Below are 20014 nucleotides of genomic sequence, written 5' to 3'. Positions count from 1 at the left end.
AGGGCTGCAAAGCACTATGAAATGGTATATAAGTCTAAGTGCTATTGCTATAGTGCAGGGGTGTCAAACCTGCGTCATCATGGCATTGTCATGTGACATATCAGAACTTTTTCCCCCTTCGCTAAAGCAGGCAGGGCCGGGGCCAGCACTTGATGCATCTGGCCCGCGGGCCGTGAGTTTGACACCCCTGCTACAGTGCTATTGCTATGGAATGAATTTGTTGCCTGTATTCCGACTTTGTCTAATGCTACCTTTCACCAGTAAAACTCATAGGAAGCGTTTGGATAGCATGAAGCAATTATGGAGTTTTTCTTTTATAAATCTTAATACATTTTCTGGCTATGGAATATTACTTTTAATAGCTATGTTACTTTTTACGTAATCTTCAAATTGGTTTCATTTTTTTTCAGAGAGGCTGGTATGCCAGTGAAAATGAGTATTATCTACTAATTTTCACCCTGATTGTACGCTGTCTGTATTATACAAGCTTCAGTCTGGAATATTGTTGGGGTAGGACGACTGAGACGATACAGCATTCATTCCTTTGGATGTTGTCATATACATTCTACTATCCTGTGTTTCACAATGGACCTGTTATCACCTTTGATGAATTTTATGCACAGGTAACAGCACTTTGGATTGCTTTGATGTTCTTGACAGTATGTTTTTGTATTGCTTCTGATGCCACTTTTTAATATCTTACTTAATGTCCGAGAAAGTGATAGCAACCAAAATAAATCTGCACAAAAGCTTTTGGATGGTTTCTGTGATAGTAGAAACCCAGAGTTTACATTAAATAAAGGCATGGCCATAGTGTTGATTGTATTATATGGATTTTAAATTAACATTCTAGCTAAACATAATTCATTGTAAGTAAATCAAATGTCTGCATTTATAGAAGAGGGAAAATACTAAAACATACAGAATTGGGATGAGAAATATTGGTTGACAATAGTTCCAATAGAATGAATGTTAGGAATGCAGTTAAATGTCAAGCATCAGTTAGCAATATGATGTTTCTGGGGGAAAAAACTCTCACGCAATTTTACTCTTCAGTAATAGACCCATAATTTTCAGTTGATAATGATTATCATATGGTATTGTTATAGTACAATACAATACAATAGTAGAGTTGGAAGGGACCTTGGAGGTCTTCTAGTCCAACCCCCTGCCTAGGCAGGAAACCCTATACCGTTCCAGACAAATGGCTATCCAACATCTTCTTAAAGACTTCCAGTGTTTGGGCATTCACAACTTCTGGAGGCAAGCTGTTCCACTGATTAATTGTTCTAACTGTCAGGAAGTTTCTCCTCAGTTCTAAGTTGCTTCTCTCCTTGGTTAGTTTCCACCCATTGCTTCTTGTTCTGTCCTCAGGTGCCTTGGAGAATAGCTTGACTCCCTCTTCTTTGTGGCAACCCCTGAGATATTGGAACACTGCTATCATGTCTCCCCTAGTCCTTCTTTCTCTTAAGCTAGACATACCCAGTTCCTGCAACCGTTCTTCATATGTTTTAGTCTCCAGTCCCCTAATCATCTTTGTTGCTCTTCTCTGCACTCTTTCTAGAGTCTCCACATCTTTTTTACATCGTGGCGACCAGAACTGAATGCAGTATTCCAAGTGTGGCCTTACCAAGGCATTATAAAGTGGTATTAACACTTGACGTGATCTTGATTCTATCCCTCTGTTGATGCAGCCTAGAACTGTGTTGGCTTTTTTGGCAGCTGCTGCACACTGCTGGCTCATATTTAAATGATTGTCCACTAGAACTCCAAGATCCCTCTCACAGTTACTACTATTGAGCACGGTACCACCTATACTGTACCTGTGCATTCCGTTTTTGTTGCCTAAATGTAGAACCTTACTCTTTTCACCATTGAATTTCATTTTATTAGATAGTGCCCAATGTTCAAGTTTGTCAATTATATTAGCCAGGAGACCACAATGCTATTGTAAAATCGTAGTTTGGTGTCAATTTACCAGCTCTTGTGAGAGAGATTCACTCACTTCCCAAGGTATGCCACAGGAAGGCGAGTTGACTTCACACCAGAAAAAAAGGTGAGCAGCTCTTCCTGCAGTGTCATCCAAGCTCCCCTCCCTTCCCTGGAGCTGCATCACAAATGGGTGTTGCAACCAGGAAGGTTCAAAGCTGGCAGGAATCTGACTACCAGGAATGGAACACCAATTCGTCTCCCCACCAAAGTGGTACCTGTTTATCTACTTGCATAAAACATGCTTTCAAACTGCTAGGCGGACAGAAGCTGAGGTGTGTGATCGAAGCTCCACCACACAGTGCTTGGACTTGAACCACTGGTGTAGAGACGATGGATTCAGCATCATGAAGCCACTGAGCCATCATGTCTCTTATAATTTTCAGACCATGAAAAGTAATAATTTGAATTTTTCTGTGTAAGCCCCATGCTATTTTGGAATACTAAATTGAAAACATTACTTTTAAAAATTATGCAGAAAGCTTCAAACAGGTTCAGAAGATTATTGAAAATTTGGGTATAATGGCCCATAAAAGCGAATGGGGATATTACTATATTTTTCAAATACATTGAGGATGAAATGTATCCTCTGGTCTGTGCCAGTGATGGCGAACCTATGGCACGCGTGCCACAGGTGGCAAGCGGAGCCATTTGTCAGGGCACGCGAGGCGCTGCCCTGTCAGCTGGCCAGCTGAGTTCACGGTTTTTAAAAGCCATTTTCCCCCCTCCCCAGGCCCCAGAGGCTTTATAGGAGCCTGGGGAGGGCGAAAAGAGCCTCCCCCGTCCCCCTGGAGGCCGTCCGGACTTCCGGTTTGCTTGGAGGGTCGTTTTAAGAGTTCCGAAGGCTTCAGGGAAGCCTCCGGACGGTCCCTGAAGCCTCCGGGGGGGGAGGCTCTTTTCGCCCTCCCCAGGCTCCTATAAAGCCTCTGGAGCCTGGGGAGGGCGAAAAAAGCATGTAAAAATGGGAGGGTCGCCCCTGTTGTGCGTGCATGCGCACTGGGGGGGGTCGCACATTGCATTATGGGTGCAGCACACCCGCGCACGACCCCCCTGCGCTCCCCCCACTTGTGGCACGCGAGCCAAAAAAGCTTCGCCATCGCTGGTCTGTGCTATCCCAGGAGTAGGGCTAAATCTATTGTGTATAATTCCAGAAATTTAAACTTTAGTTGAGTATTTAGCTGAATCTTGAGAAGTGTAACTTCATGGTGGTAGCCAATTATAAAGAGTAGTAGATAGCTAGTAGATAGTAGTAATAGTAATAGTATCGTTTTGTCTGGGGTTTTGTATTTTTGTTGTCTATTGTATATTTTATTTCTGTCTGTACACCGCCCCGAGTCCCTTTGGGGAGAGGGGGCGGTTTATAAATTTAATAAACTGAAACTGAAACTAGTAGATAGTAGTAGGAGTTCTAGTGGACAACCATTTAAATATGAGCCAGCAGTGTGCAGCAGCTGCCAAAAAAGCCAACACAGTCCTAGGCTGCATCAACAGAGGGATAGAATCAAGATCACGTGAAGTGTTAATACCACTTTATAATATCTTGGTAAGGCCACACTTGGAATACTGCATTCAGTTCTGGTCGCCACGATGTAAAAAAGATGTGGAGACTCTAGAAAGAGTGCAGAGAAGAGCAACAAAGATGATTAGGGGACTGGAGACTAAAACATATGAAGAACGGTTGCAGGAACTAGGTATGTCTAGCTTAAGAGAAAGAAGGACTAGGGGAGACAGGATAGCAGTGTTCCAATATCTCAGGGGTTGCCACAAAGAAGAGTGAGTCAAGCTATTCTCCAAGGCACCTGAGGACAGAACAAGAAGCAATGGGTGGAAACTAATCAAGGAGAGAAGCAACTTAGAACTGAGGAGAAACTTCCTGACAGTGAGAACAATTAATCAGTGGAACAGCTTGCCTCCAGAAGTTGTGAATGCCCCAACACTGGAAGTCTTTAAGAAGATGTTGGATAGCCATTTGTCTGAAACGGTATAGGGTTTCCTGCCTAGGCAGGGGGTTGAACTAGAAGACCTCCAAGGTCCCTTCCAACTCTACTATTGTATTGTATTATAGCTATAATGGAAGTAAAATATTTGCTGGGAATACACTAACTATAGATTTCCTGTGTTGAAATTATTATGCCAGGCCCATTTATTTTGATTCTGAAACTGTGAACGTGTAAACTGAAGCTATGGTGATTTTTAGAATTGGATATTGAGTTTTTGCTATTAGATTTAGCCCCGTTTTCTTAAAAACAACTTCATCTGTGTGAGACATGAAAGGTGTCTGTATAGAGCTGATGGTGTGTCAAGGGTGGGGGCCTGGAGAAAAAAAAATCAGAGTTTTAGGTATTCAAAGAGAGAATTTTTAATAGCTCTGGTACAAGGCCCTTTGGGAATTCATGCTAGAAAATTCCTTTTGAATTTATATTAGATGATTATTCTCATTAGCTATTTTAATTGTATTTTTCTTACTTGAAAAATTCATGTTGATGAGATTTTAAATGGATAATGTTTTAAATATTGCCCTGTTTTCATAATTTATTTTAAACAGAAATGGCCTCTCTGGAGGGAGCTGGGAAAAGTAGAGCACAGTTTGCTGTTCCTGTTGATAAAATAGATCTATAGGTTTATATAAAATTTGGAAAAAGTATATTAGTACATATGAAGTTCATAGATCAGAGGGAGTTATTTCTTAGATTCTTAATATCCCTCTCACCAGCCATCACTCTTTTTTAGAACTGGATATTGGTCTGAGTTCATCAGGCTGTTAGCGGTTCTGATCAATCCCTGTATCCTTTCTGGAGTTGGGATGGGACAACTTGCTTCAGCCAGATCCCAATGGCCAGCTCACCTCCACCAGCTTGCTGCTGCCAATTCACAGGACCACAGGACAACTTCACAGAGCAACTTGCTGCAGGGATAACTTGCTGTGGGTGGCTGGAGGGAGACCTGGGCAGGTGAGTGAGCAGGTGGGCAGAGCACACAGAGCAACAGATGGGTGGTGGGGAGGCAGAGGCAGCTGGGAGATTCCAATTTAAACACCCTGCTGCGACCACTGCACCAGGCTTGAAGCCCTGTGTGATAGCGGCAGCAACTCCGAGCCCGATGTGCTGCTGCTGCTGCCATCACCACACCGGGCTCATAATGGCTGCTGCTTCAATCCCTGCACCACGCTTGCAGCTGTCATCAACGTTATGTGGCACCGGGCTCAGAACCATTGCTGATGCAATCGCTTCCGCACCTCTCACCCTTACTGCCAGCACTGCCATCCCCAGCCTCTTCTGCTTGGAGCCTGGTGTGGCGACAGCGAGGGGTGTGAAAATGGGAAGGCCCCAGCCACTGCTCCTTTCCCCCACCTGCCCCAACATGCTCTGCGTTCCTCCCACCCATTCGCCTGCCCACCTGGATCTCCCTCCAGCTGCCCGTGGTGAGTTGACTGTGGAGAGTTGTCCTGCGGCAACTTGGTGGCGGTAAGTTGGCAGAGTTTTGAAACTAGGTTGCTTCCTACTTTGCAAGGAAATTAGCCACCCACTGGCCTTAAACATCTCAGCTGCTATCCATAATTCAGTATTTTAATGTTGGCTATATAATAGGAAACAGGTGTGTCAACAAGCCTTAAGACGTCTGATTGGCATGCATCATAACTGAATTGACAACACTCTGGGGATGTGTTTTCTCTTTCCTCCACAGTGCTTTGAAGATAGTTTCTTTAAAGTAGTTGCAGATAGTGAGATGTTATTAAAGATGAGTCAGTGTAGTATCCGGCAAGCTTTCTAGAAGATGTAATAAGAGTCATTAAGTAATCTTCTATTCTTTATGGAGAATAAGCCAATCATCTGTGTAATCACTTCCTAGCAATGAACAGAGGAAAAATAAAGGGGGAAAAAAACAAGTAAAGAAATTGGAAGTTGGCTAAATGAGGAGTTTCCTCATTCCTTTTCCTGCAATAACTGAGGAAATAGCTTCTTAACCCCCCCCCCCCCGAATTCTACTTTATATTTAATAGTCAAAAGTCTACAATAATCGTATGGAAGGAGGAGATCAGTAATCCTGTTGAGAAGGAGATCAGATATATAATCCTATTAAACAATTTCATAGACGTTGGAAGAAATATAAAATTGAGATATGTCATGTACCCTTCACCTTCAACCAGTTCTGCCTAAACGATCTGAAACATCATTTCTTCCCTGATCCATCCGAGAACAAAAAGCTTGTTTCAGAAACAATTATCTCAACAGGTGATAAAAGCTTGAATGTTGATGACATTCAAATATACCACACTTCCCTTTGGAAAGAGTTCTGCCAGCTATCACAGGTTGAATGAAATGTTACCGAATGATCAAACTTGCTCAGGGAAATTCGCTTACTTTTCATAAGCTGAATTTAGGGAAAGTCATAAATGTGAAAGACAATAATCATAATTCACTGGTGGTATAAAGTAAGATGTTTATTTTTTTAAAAAAAGTCCCATTTTTTTTGAAGGGTTATGGCCATGATGGCGAACCTATGGCACGCATTCCACAGGTGGCATGCAGAGCCCTCTCTGCGGGCATGTGAACCATCACCCCAGCTCTGCTCTACCACGCATGCACGCGTGCTCCCACTGGCCAGCTGATTTTCGGGTCTCTGCTGCACATGCAGGGGGGAGTGGATGCCCCTCCCCACAGTCCATTTTTGCTCCCAGGAAGCTGCAGGAAGGCCAAAAATGGGCTGCAGGACAGCACATGCACATGTGTTGATAGAGGGGAGAAGTTGGGGGGGGGGGTCACATGCACATGTGCAGGGAGTGGGCCATGCGGGGGATGTGCACATATTGCATTATGGGTGCGGGTGCATGCACTGCCTGTTGCATCCATGTGTACACGCTTTTGGCACGCAATGACCAAAAGGTTAGCCATCACTGGGTTAGCAGCTTATCCATGTAATCCAACAGCTAAATGTTGTAAATCATTATCAAAATGCCCAAGGCAAGGGAATTCTTATGCTAAAAATGCTAGATGAATTCATTCTTTTTATGTAATAATAAAATCATACAACTCATGATGCCGTGCAACTGAGAATGTAAAGTAGACACAGAAATATTATTTCCAAAAGAGCATTAATAATAGTAGGCGACTAACATTATTAGTTTGAATTGGCAAAAGTTTTTTTTAAAAAAAAACCTGATATTTGACATCCAAAAAGGATTTTTTGCATAAGGCTGCACTTCTATTTATAGATACTCATCTGAGACTAATTCTGTTTACGTATGTTTTTTCATAAGAGAGCATAAGAAATATGTTTTCTTTAAGGAAAACAATTATATAAGAAACATTATCAGTGAATATGGCTTTTGGGAACAAGATGGCATACATGTTACCTGCTTCGAAGTGGTGCTAGTGGAATACTTTTAAAAGTTTGTAATCTTAAGAGATCACCAATTCTTATAAAATTTCAGTGTTCCACAAGAAATGTTTGGTGAGAATGCTAACATCCAGTAATGTGACCATTTGCATCATTTGTGGCTACCCGTGCTCCCTGGATCAAAGATTAGGAATAATTGAATTACATTATTTGCAGTATGATGACAATATCAATATGTGGACAGCAGATCTGGCTGTGCCAGCTGGCATGAGGATCTATTAGTGCTAGACAAACCATGGGAGTGGTAGACGACTTTAGGGTGTTCCTTCTGCTTTAACTTTGAAAATCTGCCTTTATTTTTATTATTTTATTATTGCTTTTATTTATTTTAAAATCTGTTTCTAATATTGACTTTGAAATAGTGTTATGACTTTTATTTGTAAACTGTCCAGAGTCACTCACAGTCAGTTGGGTGGTGTATACATTTGATAGATAAATAAGATGCCATATGTATGATCTTCACATGTCAGTCACGGCTAGGCTTCCTTCAACAGCATGTTCATGGACTATACTCACAGAGAATTCTGGGAGTGATCTATCATATCTAGAGGACAGCCAGCTGCTCTGAAGATTGTTGTTTTGGTAGTGTGGAATCAAACCCAGGATCCAGAAAGCAATAATCAAGGCTCACTACAATGTTTATTTATTTAACAGTGCCCACAGGAGAGGTTCTCTTCCAAAAGAAAAGTGGGAGACACACCCCTGCAGACAAATAGATCAGTGATGGGTTTCAAAAATTTTTGCTATTGATTTGGTGGCCTACCTTTTCCTGCGGGCATGGCTAGGTGGGGGGGCCATGTGACTGAAAGGGCATGGCTAACTTGATGTTACTCACGCCCACACCCACTCAGTCACATAACCCCCCACCAAGCCATGTCCACAGGAAAAGGTAGGAACATTTTTAGGATTTCTGCCTATCTACCCCCGCCCTCCCTTCGCCAGTCGCCCCCGTTTCCCCTCCTCTAGTGGCCCCACTTCCTCCTCCCCCACCGCCTCTGGTTCCTTACCTTCAAAATGGACTTGCAAGACAATGGGATGCACATGTGTGAAGAAAATGGCAACGACAGCAGCAGCTTTTTTGCCGACCGGAGGACTTTTCAGCGGTCTCCAGCCAGCTGCCGCCTCTTTGAGAGCCCAGTATGCAAAGTGTCGGGGTGATCGAGCAATGACCGGGTGGGCGGGGTGAGCAACCAGCAACGGGGACCAGTTCGGGGGCGTGGCCAGCTGGCCATTGCTACCAGTTCACCGAACTGAGCAAAACTTCCGTCACCGGTTCAGGCGAACTGGTGCGAACCAGCTAAATACCACCTCTGAAATAGATGCATGGGTATTATACATTTCAGACAGGAGGGGAAAGTGATGTATGCATTTGAAATACATCTCAGGTTACTTCCTGCCCTTCTGTTACCTACAGAGAATAATGATTGTTTTCTACAGATAACAGAAGGGCAGGAAGTAACCTAAGATATATTATAAATACATATGTTAGAAGAAACATTTGTATCTTGAGATTCAGCAATTGCTATGGGGATGTTCTGATAAAACCACAGTTGTTGCAAGGACATATTCCCTCAATTTGCCTATCAGACAATCCCATTCATCTGAAAACTGATTTTGCTCCGGAATAGTGTTTTTTGTATGTTTTATCATTTTTACAAATTTCTTTATTATCTCCCGTATTACAATTAAATGTTTTTCATATTTTACAACATACGTTCTTCAGATTACAAAAATCCAAGCCTATCAGCAAGCACAGTGCATTTTGTATTGTTTACATGTTTTAATTTTCAAACACAAAGACTAAATAAAGATCCTGATTGGAATTAAAAAGGAAAGAAAAGATTGCTTGACACAATAGTCAATTGAAATCCAATTCTATACAGTATTGATGTTTAATTTATTCTACTACAGATGAGCAAACAACAATCCTGCAATTGGAAGTCCAGTCTATCTATTTTCATCTGGGGAGCCATTCGTATTTTGATTTGGTGGTGGTTGGCAGAATTGATGATTCACTGTATGTATATGCATGCTATCTACAGCAGCATTTCACACCTGGAAGCAGTAACTTACTGGACGTTAGGTGAGTGTATGTCTTTGTGTATAGAACTGATTGTTATGTATTTATTAGGTGGCTAATCCTAATTCAGTGTAGAATCTATGTCCCTAGCAGGTTCACCAATAACAGAAGCAACAGAATGGGTTTCAGCATTAATTTATTGGTTCAAATAATTGCCTTTTTTGAACATTGCTTGGTTCAACACAAATGAAGTAGAGATATCCACAGATGATTAACATTGCTTTATCCCTAAGGGAAGCAGTAATGTATCTATGTCTTCATTGGGCTACAAGGACTAAGTTCCTATTTAAGCTTCCCATGCTAGGGAAGCTGCATGCTTAGGTTAGAAAAAAAGAAATTAAGCAGAGAAATAACAAAGGGAGCATAAGTATTTAATAACCCTCATCAATTTTCATCCATTTATAATAATAATAATAAATTTGGATTTATTAGCCGCTCCCTTTCCAAGTAGGACTCGGGGCGGCGTACAATGGAGCATATAACATAAAATACATAACAACACCAAACGTACATACATACACAACACATATACATATACACGGAGGAGGAAACAAATTACATCAATAGACAGTTAAAAATCTACTTTAAAATACCCCAATTGTAAAAACCCAATAAAATTAATATTTAAGAACAATTTAAAAAACAGTTTGGAGGAATGGGAAAATTACGATTGCGATTGAGCCAGGCCGGATAATTGAAAGAGGTGGGTCTTCAGCTGTACACGGAAGGAGCGGAGATCGGAAGTAATCCTGATGTCACGGGGGAGGTCATTCCATAGGGCTGGGCCCATCACAGAGAAGGCTCTGCTCCTGGGTGTCGCCCCCCGACACTGTTTGGCGGACGGCACCCGGAGAAGTCCCTCTCTGTGTGAGCGAATTGGTCGTAGGGATGTGTGGGGCAGGATGCGATCCTGCATATAACTAGGCCCTGTGCCATGGAGCGCTTTAAAGATCATAATCAAAACCTTGAAACGCACTCGGTAGACCACAGGCAGCCAGTGCAGCTCGCGCAGGAGAGGTGTTACAGGGGAGTATCTGGTCCTCCCCATAATCACCCGCGCGGCCGCGTTCTGGACCATTTATACTCTTACTCTACCATTTATACTTTTGCTCTACCAAGTGTGGTGCTTGATAAATGTAATTTGCTACTCAAAGATGGCTCATGTGACTACTCAGGTTCTTGTATCATTACACTGCACAGACAACATGAGCCAGGCACCAGTGGCATCTCAGCAGAAGTGCAATAGATTCTCTACCTCAAAGTGTATTGCTCCTCCCCTTCTCAACACAGCTTATATGTTCTTTGTTGGAATCCTGTAAGGGCTATATTTTTGGTTCTTACTCATATACCATATATAGTACAATGGTATTTTGGTACTCAATTGCTTTGAAATTCACTGAATTTGATAGTCCATGCATTTCAACATGAAAAATTTGTCTCGGTACTCATCATTTGTTTGGTACTTGATGCACACATTATAACTTGTCATTGTCACCTGTTTTGTGACTCACTACATTATTCCTTATGGGAAAAAATTGTTTGGTATTCATTATTTTTGAAATTCATTGTGTCTCCTGGAACTATTAACAATAAATACCGAGGTTCCACTGTGCAGGCGGATGTAATCAATTCCATCCATCTTGCTGATGATCATCCTCTTCCACTCTTCCATTTTTCCCACTGACAGAGTCTTCTCTAGGCAGCTGGGCTTTTGTAGGTATAGATATGTTATGGTATCTGAATATCTTTTTCAAAGCTTTTATTGCTACCCTCCCAAGTTCTAATATTTGGTCGAGTACTTTTGATTACTAGTTGTTTATATCTTCACTGTCAATTTTAAGACTGTTTATTGTATCTGTTGTCATTAATGTGATCTTCTTAGTCTTATTTTTCCACTGCGCTCCTTAATTTCTATTACTTAGAGCTTCCAGATAATTTGCATTTTCAGCTGTTAGAGTAGCATCATCTGCATAATGCAGGTTATTGATGATTCTTCTTCCAATTCTAAAATCACACTTATCTTCTTCCAATCCAGCTTCCCTTGATACATTCAGCATATGGGCTGAATAAATAATGGAAGAGTACGTGGCTTTGTTGCAATCCTTTGCTAATCTGGAATCTGCTTTGTTCTGGTCCATCCCGCTGTGGCTTCTGGCCTATGTATACTTTCTCATGCGGACAGTGAGATGTTCTGGAATTGCCATTTTCCTGAGGATATTCCACAGCTTAATCTGTTTGGCATAACCAAAGATTTCATAATAAATGAAGCCCATATTGACTTCTTTCTGATATTCTGTGACTTTTTCAATTATCTAGCATCCATCAGCATTAAACATGATGATTTTGCTAGCATGTAAAATTAAATATATTGCAGAGCAGTACAATGTATATAGGTATCAGTTTGGATCTTGGAAGATTGTGTTAGTGATGAGGAAATCATTGAATGGGCAGAAGTCATTTTCTTGCTTCGTTTTGAATTCCTAGGCCGTGGAATCCAACTTTGTTTTCCAGCTTAATAACTTTGGTATTCTAGTCTCCAGCCATAAGCAGCATATCTTGGATGTTTTATTAATTTCAGTTTGAACTTGACCGTAAAATTCATCAGTCTCCTCTTTTTCCGCATCAATGCTTGCTGCATGCACTTGAATAATCATATTAAAGTGTTGTCCACAAACTCTAATTAATAATGTTTGTTCCCAAATATTGTCCTTGTTATATCCTTCCTATTAAAACTATGAAAACAATACCATTACTTCTTTATTGTTCATATCTTCCGTAGTAAACAGTAAGATATTGTGATTAAAAAGGTCCAATTTCACACTGGTAGTGTGTCGGCATGGAGTTGATCTATTTCATCTTTCACAGTTTGAGCTTTATCCATATTCACTCCACATTTCGCTTCAGATTTTCTTTTCCCACATCGCAACAACAACAACAGCTAGACATCCTAAAGGCCTTAATTTAGCCATGACATAAACACATTAGTACTCTGAAAGATGATTAGTTCTTCCTTAGTAGCATGTTGAATGTCATTCGGTAGGGGAGGCCCTTCATCCTGTACTATATCATTAATCATTCTATATTTCATGACTTTGTGGCTTTCTTGGTAAAATACAGGAACAGTTTACCATTGCTTTCTCCAGCATGGTATGAAATGATGCCTTTTCCGTTGTGGTCATCTCCCTCCAGCATCTTCCTGTATCACTGCTGCCCGGTATATAAGCCTACTTGTTTTAGCTAGGTAGCTGAGATGACTTTCATGCCTTGGGAGTGCAAATCTGGCCAAAGGTATCGATACGCTCATCCCGCCGCCCCCTAAGGAATCTCAATTTGTTGTGAAATAAATTGAAAGTGACACAAGTAAATGATATCCAATATTTTTAACTACATAATCCAAAGAATAGGCATTTTGCTTTTGATGTATGCCTTAGCATATTCTTGTAAATAATTAAAAAAATTAAAATGGCATGGAAATAATTATGACACCCCTAACCTATTATTTCATAGCACATTTTTTCAGGTAATAGCTACAATCAAACATTTTTTGCAACTTCGACTCTTGTCAACTGGTAATTTGTCACACTCTTCTTGAACAAATGGTTCTAATTGTCTTGGGTTTGATGTGTTCCTTCTTCCAACTGTGAGTTTTAGCTCTTTCCATAGATGTTGTATAGGACTTAGATTAGGATTCATAGCAGGCTATTTCAGAACAGTCTATTGTTTACTTTTCAGCCACTTGGATTTTCCAAGATGGAATTTTTTTAGGCCCTTATTCTGCTGGAGGACCTGTGAGAGGCAATTAAGGCAGAGCTTTCTAACACTGGACATTATGTTTTTGCTCTAGAATGCCTTAGTAGTCTTCTGATTTCATTGTGTCCTGCACAGATTCAAGGCATGCAATATAAAAGATAACAAAGCAACCATAGCATTGTGGAACCTCCTCCATGTTTCATAGTAGGAATGGTGTCCTGTTTTTTTTTAAAAAAAAAATCATAAGTTTTCCTTCTGTGAACATATAACTCTTATGGCGCACCAAACTACTCTAATTTTGTTTCATATATCCAACCGATATCCTGCCAGAAGGATATGCATTTAAGAAAACTTCAGTCTGGCGTTATTTGTGTCTGTCAGAAGTAGGGTGTTCCTGGGTCTTCTATCAGGGAGGCCTTTCAGTCAGACAATGAAGGACACTTTCACTTTAACTTTTTAAACTTTTATTAAATTTATAAACCGCGGCTTCTCCCAGAAGGGACTCGGGGCGGTGTACAGTCATATTAAAAACACAATAAATATACATAAATATAAATATAGATATAGATATAGATGTGGCTGTGGCTGGAGGAGGTAACATATAATTTACTGTACAATAATAGTTAAAGTTCAAATTTAAAAAATTTAAATTTAAAAATTTAAAAATGCATTAAAAACTACCCCTAAAAGACTATCCTAGAATAAAATGTTTGCCAGGAGGTATAAAATGGGACTATAAATGGGCCAGGCCAGCTAATTGGAACAGGTCACTTGACGTTGTTGTACCTTTATTTTGAAGGTCAACCAGAATCTGTTTTGAAATTACCTTGGTTCTTTCTCCACCTTTAAAACTATCCTTCTGTTCAATCTGGAGTCAATTTTCTTCTTGCAGCTTTGTCCTGGGAGGTGGGCTACATTCCCATGGACCTTAAATTGCGATCAGAGGAACATGAACAAGCCAACATAGAGATGGTTTATCATGCTTGGCTATTGCCATATTCTTGTTCCCCCTTTTGGCAATTCTCTGTTTTTCTTTCTGTGATCCATGTTCATTGGGCTGCACAAAATGCCCGAGAGAGTACTTTTTTTCCATACACATAGGCTGAGTGACTGATTATGAGATTGAAGATGCCTGTGATACCAATTAAACATTCTGCTTGAGAGATCACTAAAGTCCAGTTCTGTCTTTTAGCTCCTAAGGGGAACCAATAATTAAATCAATGCTATTCTCATTTGCTATTATTTTTTGTAGACATAAAAACTTGTTCATTATGTTCATTTCATTAAATTAATTCGGTCATCATCACTTTGTGAAAAATGGATCATTAATAAAAAATGAATGCTAGTAATTGATGCTTATAGATTTGGAAATGTGGCCATTTGTTGAGCAGTTGTTATGCGGTAGACTGTACCTTCCATTGTATTTGAAAAATTTTGGAATGCTTTTCTAATGCTTATTAGGAGTTTGAAGGCCAGTTTGGTGTAGTGGTTAAGGCATCAACCTAGAAACTGGGAGACTGTGAGTTCTAGTCCTTAGACACAGCCAGCTGGGTAACCTTGGCCAGTAGTTTTTTCTCAACCCTAGGAAGGATGCAATGGCAAACCTTTTCTGAAAAACCTTGCCAAGAAAACTCCAGGGACTTGTTTAGGCAGTCTCTAAGAATCAGACATGATTGAACAGAAGAAGAAAAATTAAGAGTTCAGGATCCTGTTTAGGCAATGAAATTACAGTTTAGTTGCTGACATAATTTCTGTTTAAAATGCATAAATCATGGGATGTTACCTTATTAATCTGAAGTAAAAGTCAGAATATTGTTGATAATTTCTTATCCAAAAGAATAAATCGATGTCTGGGAAAAAGTGGTATAAAGGATACAGATCCAGCCCTCCCTATATGAATGAGGCTGTTTTCAATAGCAACTTCCAGACTGTGGGATATTTTATTTTCTACAATCCATCAGGATCTTTTTCTTAGTCTTTTCTTTCTTTCTTTTTTGGCAATTGATTTAATGTTTCCTGTTTGTCTTGCCAAACAGATGGTTTTGATATGACACATGCTCCTTTTATGTTTTAGCTGCTTCTGATTTGGGACTGTTACTTTATTTCATTTATGAGATCTCTTTGTGCTTTATTATTGCAAGCAATAACTGCAATATGCAAATATCTTGCCAAAAATAATGTCACATTTTTCAATTTTAATATACAGGTTTCCACAGTTTTTAAAAGAGATAACATATAAATAATTCTGCTTTCCTCCTCTAAATACTGGGCATTCAAATAATTATGGAGCTAAGCCCAGTGAGTCCCTCGGAGCTAATATAATTAGACAGCAATGTTGTGATTTTTGCTTTATCTCTTATTTAATTTGCATAGTACTTATAATGGAGGATGCAAAAATTGTACTGCTTATTGTCCATAAAGAATAGAGCAAACTCTGATATATGATAAAAGAAAATTCACCTGCTTGGAATTGTAAAGTGAAGTGAACTTTCATTGAATCCCCATAGTAACTTCTTTATTAGGTTTGTAGTTATCCTTTAGAAGGGGCTTTCTGTGAAATATTCAGATTTTGTTTCTGTCTTCTTTTTATCCTTACAATAGTATGCTAACATTTAAAAATATTTTCCTGCTTTTTGTGTGTGAATAGATCAGAAAGTAGAGTTCCCTAACATTAAGATTTGTCTATCGAGATTTTCAGTAATGGCTCTTCCAAAGGTACTTTTTCCAAAAAGCAACTGAAGCTTCTTGGATGAGAAGCAAAATGTCTTCAAGTAAAAACAAAGTCCAGTTCTTTTGAAAAAGCACCTTTGGGACTACACTAAAGTTAGAAGTGATGCTCAGAACATGTTACAGCCTTGGCATTCAAGAACAAGCTGAAGAAATTTATATACTGTCTGTCTGTCCGTCTACCTACACATACATACACGTGGAGCTTAAGATACTGCATAATGACTTTACTTTTTGAATTGATTTCAATTATTTTCTAGGAAAATACGTTTTTTCAGCAGTCAGGACAACTTTAGAAATATAGCTTACTGTATGCTAATTAGGTTAATGACCAGCATGATATTATGATATACCTTAAGATGATACTTTTGTACCCTTACCTGTTTGAAATCATCAATTTGTTGTGATATTCATTTATGATTGCCTTTTTTGACACGTTGCACTAACCAATAAGACAAAAGAACTGTGTTTCTGTAAAAAGTGTATGTGTTTGATCTTAACAGATTCTTGTGGGGAAAGAAAGCTTTTAACCAATTCGGGTCATGAACATTCACAGCCTTCAAAAGAGTTCAAATGTTTTGGGGTTGAAGATATTATTTGGCCTATTAGCTGGCCCAACTATCCTATCTGAATGAGAAATCTCTCTTCCAGTGTTAGGCTTATCTTCACCTCTACAGATACTCCTAATCATTCTATCATGGTTCCGAGTAATGAACCCAATCGAATCAGGGCTCTGAGGCTTCAGTCAGTCTCAAAAGACCTTTTCCTGAGTATGTCATATCAGCACATGGGGGCCGTGGTAGCTCACGCAGTAAGTTGCTGGGCCTGCACACCGCTGAGGTTGGCGGCTCGATTCCCATGAGCGAATAAACCGGGACAAGAAAGGAGCCTACCCTGATTGCCTACTGGAATTCAGGTGTCCTGTGGGTAAAGATAACACCGCCCAAAAAAATTCGTTTCACAGAGGCAGCCAGCCACCTCGGTAATCCCTGGCTAACACGTGCCATACGCTTAAGTTGACCCCACTAAAGTTCAGGTGTGACATCAAGATAAGCTCGACTTGCCTCTGTCTTCAAAAGAGAAAGGTGCTGTTTGGGTGAAGTACTAATTTATCCAAGAATTATCTTGCATGTTTCCCAATTAGAGTAGAAGTGAGATGCCCCTGTATTGGTTCATTGGTAATGTACTTTAGTTCTCCTTTAAGAACATTTGGTCAACTATGCACTGCCGTAGATAGCATCTGGGGAAATGGATGACATCTGGGGGTAGAGCTTCCTTAAGTGTTTTAACAGTTAAGCCTTGTTTTTTCCTCTAACAACTCCTAGTCTAATGTAGAAGATAGGGGAGACAATTGGATTTGATCCTTGGATAACATTCAGTCCCCATCTGTGCCTTGAGCTTAATTCCAGCACCAACATCAAATTGACAATTATTACTGGTAATTATTTTTGAAATTTGGCATTTGTTCTTGATAGTTTGTCCCAAGCACTAATCTAGCAGTGTTCTTTTCAGCTAGTATTGCTTCTTCTTTTATAGGCTGTTTCATGTAATATAGTTTTATGAGATGAAACCATGAATAAACATGCCCCAATCTACATTTGCTGTACATCTAAAAGTGATTAGCACAACCAGTTGATAGTAATTTGCATTTAAATAAATACATTAAATGCCACAGCTGCTGTAGCCCTATGGAATAAGAAAGTATGAATTTGCATTATATTTTGGTCATATTGAGAAAGGATGATGTATATCACTGCTTGGTACCCTTTCAAGCATTAAATAGTACTATTCATTTTTATTGTTAAAATTGAAGAATAAACCTTCTTGATATCAAATGTTCTGGCTGATATCTTTAATTTATAGACTAATAATCCAGCAAATTATTTCTAAATTCAGTTTTAAAATTTCTAACTTTTTTTGATGGAAGATGTTGGTGTCTCTGCATTCATTGACATTTTAATGAACTATTAACGAAGGAATAAATTTGCTGCTGTTGTTCAAATAATTCTGGGCAAGAAGAATTTTGAAATAAGAAAATACAAACTCTGGCACAAGATATTTAATGAGATCTGGTGCAGTTCAAGTACTATGTACATACGTTTTACCTAAGGGCTGTAAATATCCTTAGAGTAAAATGTGATGGTTGCTTTATAGAAACAGATCATCGTTATCAGTCCCACCTAATATACAAGCTGAGAAATGTTAGCTGAGAGATGTGGGTGAAGCAAAGTAGTTCTATGGCAGCTGGATTTAGATTGCCTCTTCTTTTTCTCATCACCACTTTGTGATCTTCAGTGGGTAGGCTTGTGAAAATAAAATATGTATTTTTACTATAGCACAGATCATTTAAAATGATGATTTAAGGTACATTAAGATGGTTAACCTACACTCTTCTAATTATTATATTTTGCAATTTTCCCCCTAGCTTTTCAATAGCCCTGATTAAATATGTCTTTGAACAGTGTTTGCATGTGAAATGCATTTCAGTGTATTTTTCCTGTACTTTCTAGAATTCTCCATGGACAGTACTGTTTTCCTCCTTTGTTAGGCTAATAGAAAAAAAAAACCCAGTCACATGGTGGTACATGAAAGTCAACAGAGGCTATCCTCTGTTAAGAACACCTATGGGAAGAAAGCCAATAGGTTGGGTCAAACTTATATTTGAAAGAATAAGATTTCTCTTCCTAGTAAAGCTGACGTGAATTTAGCCCAGCTATTCCTTTTCATTGCGGTCTCTTTGGCCTTATTCATTGTGGTCTCTAATTCATTTAGGTGACTTATGCACCTGGAATTTTCTAAAGCTTGTGGAATTGTTTAGTGGGAGCTTTGTGTGACTAGGCAGACTGCCAACAAATGCCTCTAGCTCCACTTTGACCATCATAATATTTTCATCTTTGAACTTACTGCACTTTTGCTTTATTAAAATTATTTTTAGTATCTAGTTATATACTTAGGAAGTATTTACATACAAATGTTTGCTCCTTATTTCCTGTGCTTGCTTTAATATCTTCAAAACTCTGATTATTATTTTTTTGATCAGGACATCTTCTCCACCTTTAGGTGTATCTTTAAGGGTCAATGTTGCAGGAGCAAACTTTTTCTCCATCATAGATGGGTATAGAGTATGTCTTTCTCCAGTAGAAAAGATCACATAATAGACATTTGTAAGCACTGCAGACATTTAATTAATGGGATTGCTGCAATCATTGTTTTCATTTGCAAACACTCACAGGGGAGCAAGTTCTGAAGACAGATTCTGAAGCTGTTTTGTGAGGAAATGTGAAAAGTGGAGGTTGAGGTGTTGGGTTTATGTAAGAAAAGGCAACACAGTCCAGATGTGAGAGATATGAGAAAATACATTTCAAAGAGACTCCACTTTAATTTATTCACTATAATTAGGGCTGGGAATTTGATTTTAGTTTTCAAAAATCTTCTTTTGCCACAAACTAGCATTAAAGACATGTTCTTGGAATTGATCTTATTCTTGCTTTTCTGATTTCATAAGACTTTACACCAGTGTAGCCCACATCTTCAGTCCTCCTACCACAAGTTGTCTGGTAGCTTCCTCATCGAACAAATGAGATTCATTCCCACATACAGAATCTTCCATTAAGGGATCAAAATATTTCCTGACTGATTTCAACCAGAGTAGAAAGTTTACTTTTTATAGCAGGCTTAGCCAATGATTGAGTAACCAAGACTTGATTCCAATCAAGAGCTCTATTTTGCATTGCCTAGTCTTTTAAAGCAATTTTTCATGCTTATCTCCAGCACTGCATGAGCAGACAACTCACAAAATTGTGTTGCAAGATTGGGTCCAAAGAGTTAAGACAGATGGAAGCAGATGCCTAAAAAAACTGTCAAAGTTGCATTGACCTTGGTTCTTTGTTTAGATCCTAGAGATCATGGAGGGTATTCAGATGGATCCAGTGATGGGTTTCAATTTTTTTTTTAGAATCTCTTCTGTAGGTGTGGCCTGCTTAGTGGGAGTGGCTTACCGATCATGTGACTGGGTGGGCATGGCCAACTTGTAAAATGTGGTGAAACTCACTTAACAACGCTCTTGCTTAC

At 39.4% G+C, this 20014-nt stretch overlaps 1 protein-coding gene across 3 annotated transcripts in view; it reads left to right on the top strand.

The window, feature by feature from the left end:
- Nucleotides 1-20014, top strand: part of HHAT (hedgehog acyltransferase) — a 185959-nt gene that overhangs the window by 23672 nt on the left and 142273 nt on the right. For all 3 annotated transcript variants that reach the window (XM_081942246.1, XM_081942244.1, XM_081942245.1), the window contains exons 6-7: nucleotides 411-623; nucleotides 9298-9469. In XM_081942246.1, coding sequence (XP_081798372.1) covers nucleotides 411-623; nucleotides 9298-9469 — 385 coding nt within the window. The remainder of the gene's footprint in view (nucleotides 1-410; nucleotides 624-9297; nucleotides 9470-20014) is intronic.

Source organism: Natrix helvetica, assembly GCF_964273705.1.
Source record: "Natrix helvetica genome assembly, chromosome: 2".
Taxonomy (NCBI): Eukaryota; Metazoa; Chordata; class Lepidosauria; order Squamata; family Natricidae; genus Natrix; species Natrix helvetica.
This window is presented reverse-complemented; position numbering and strand designations above follow the sequence as displayed.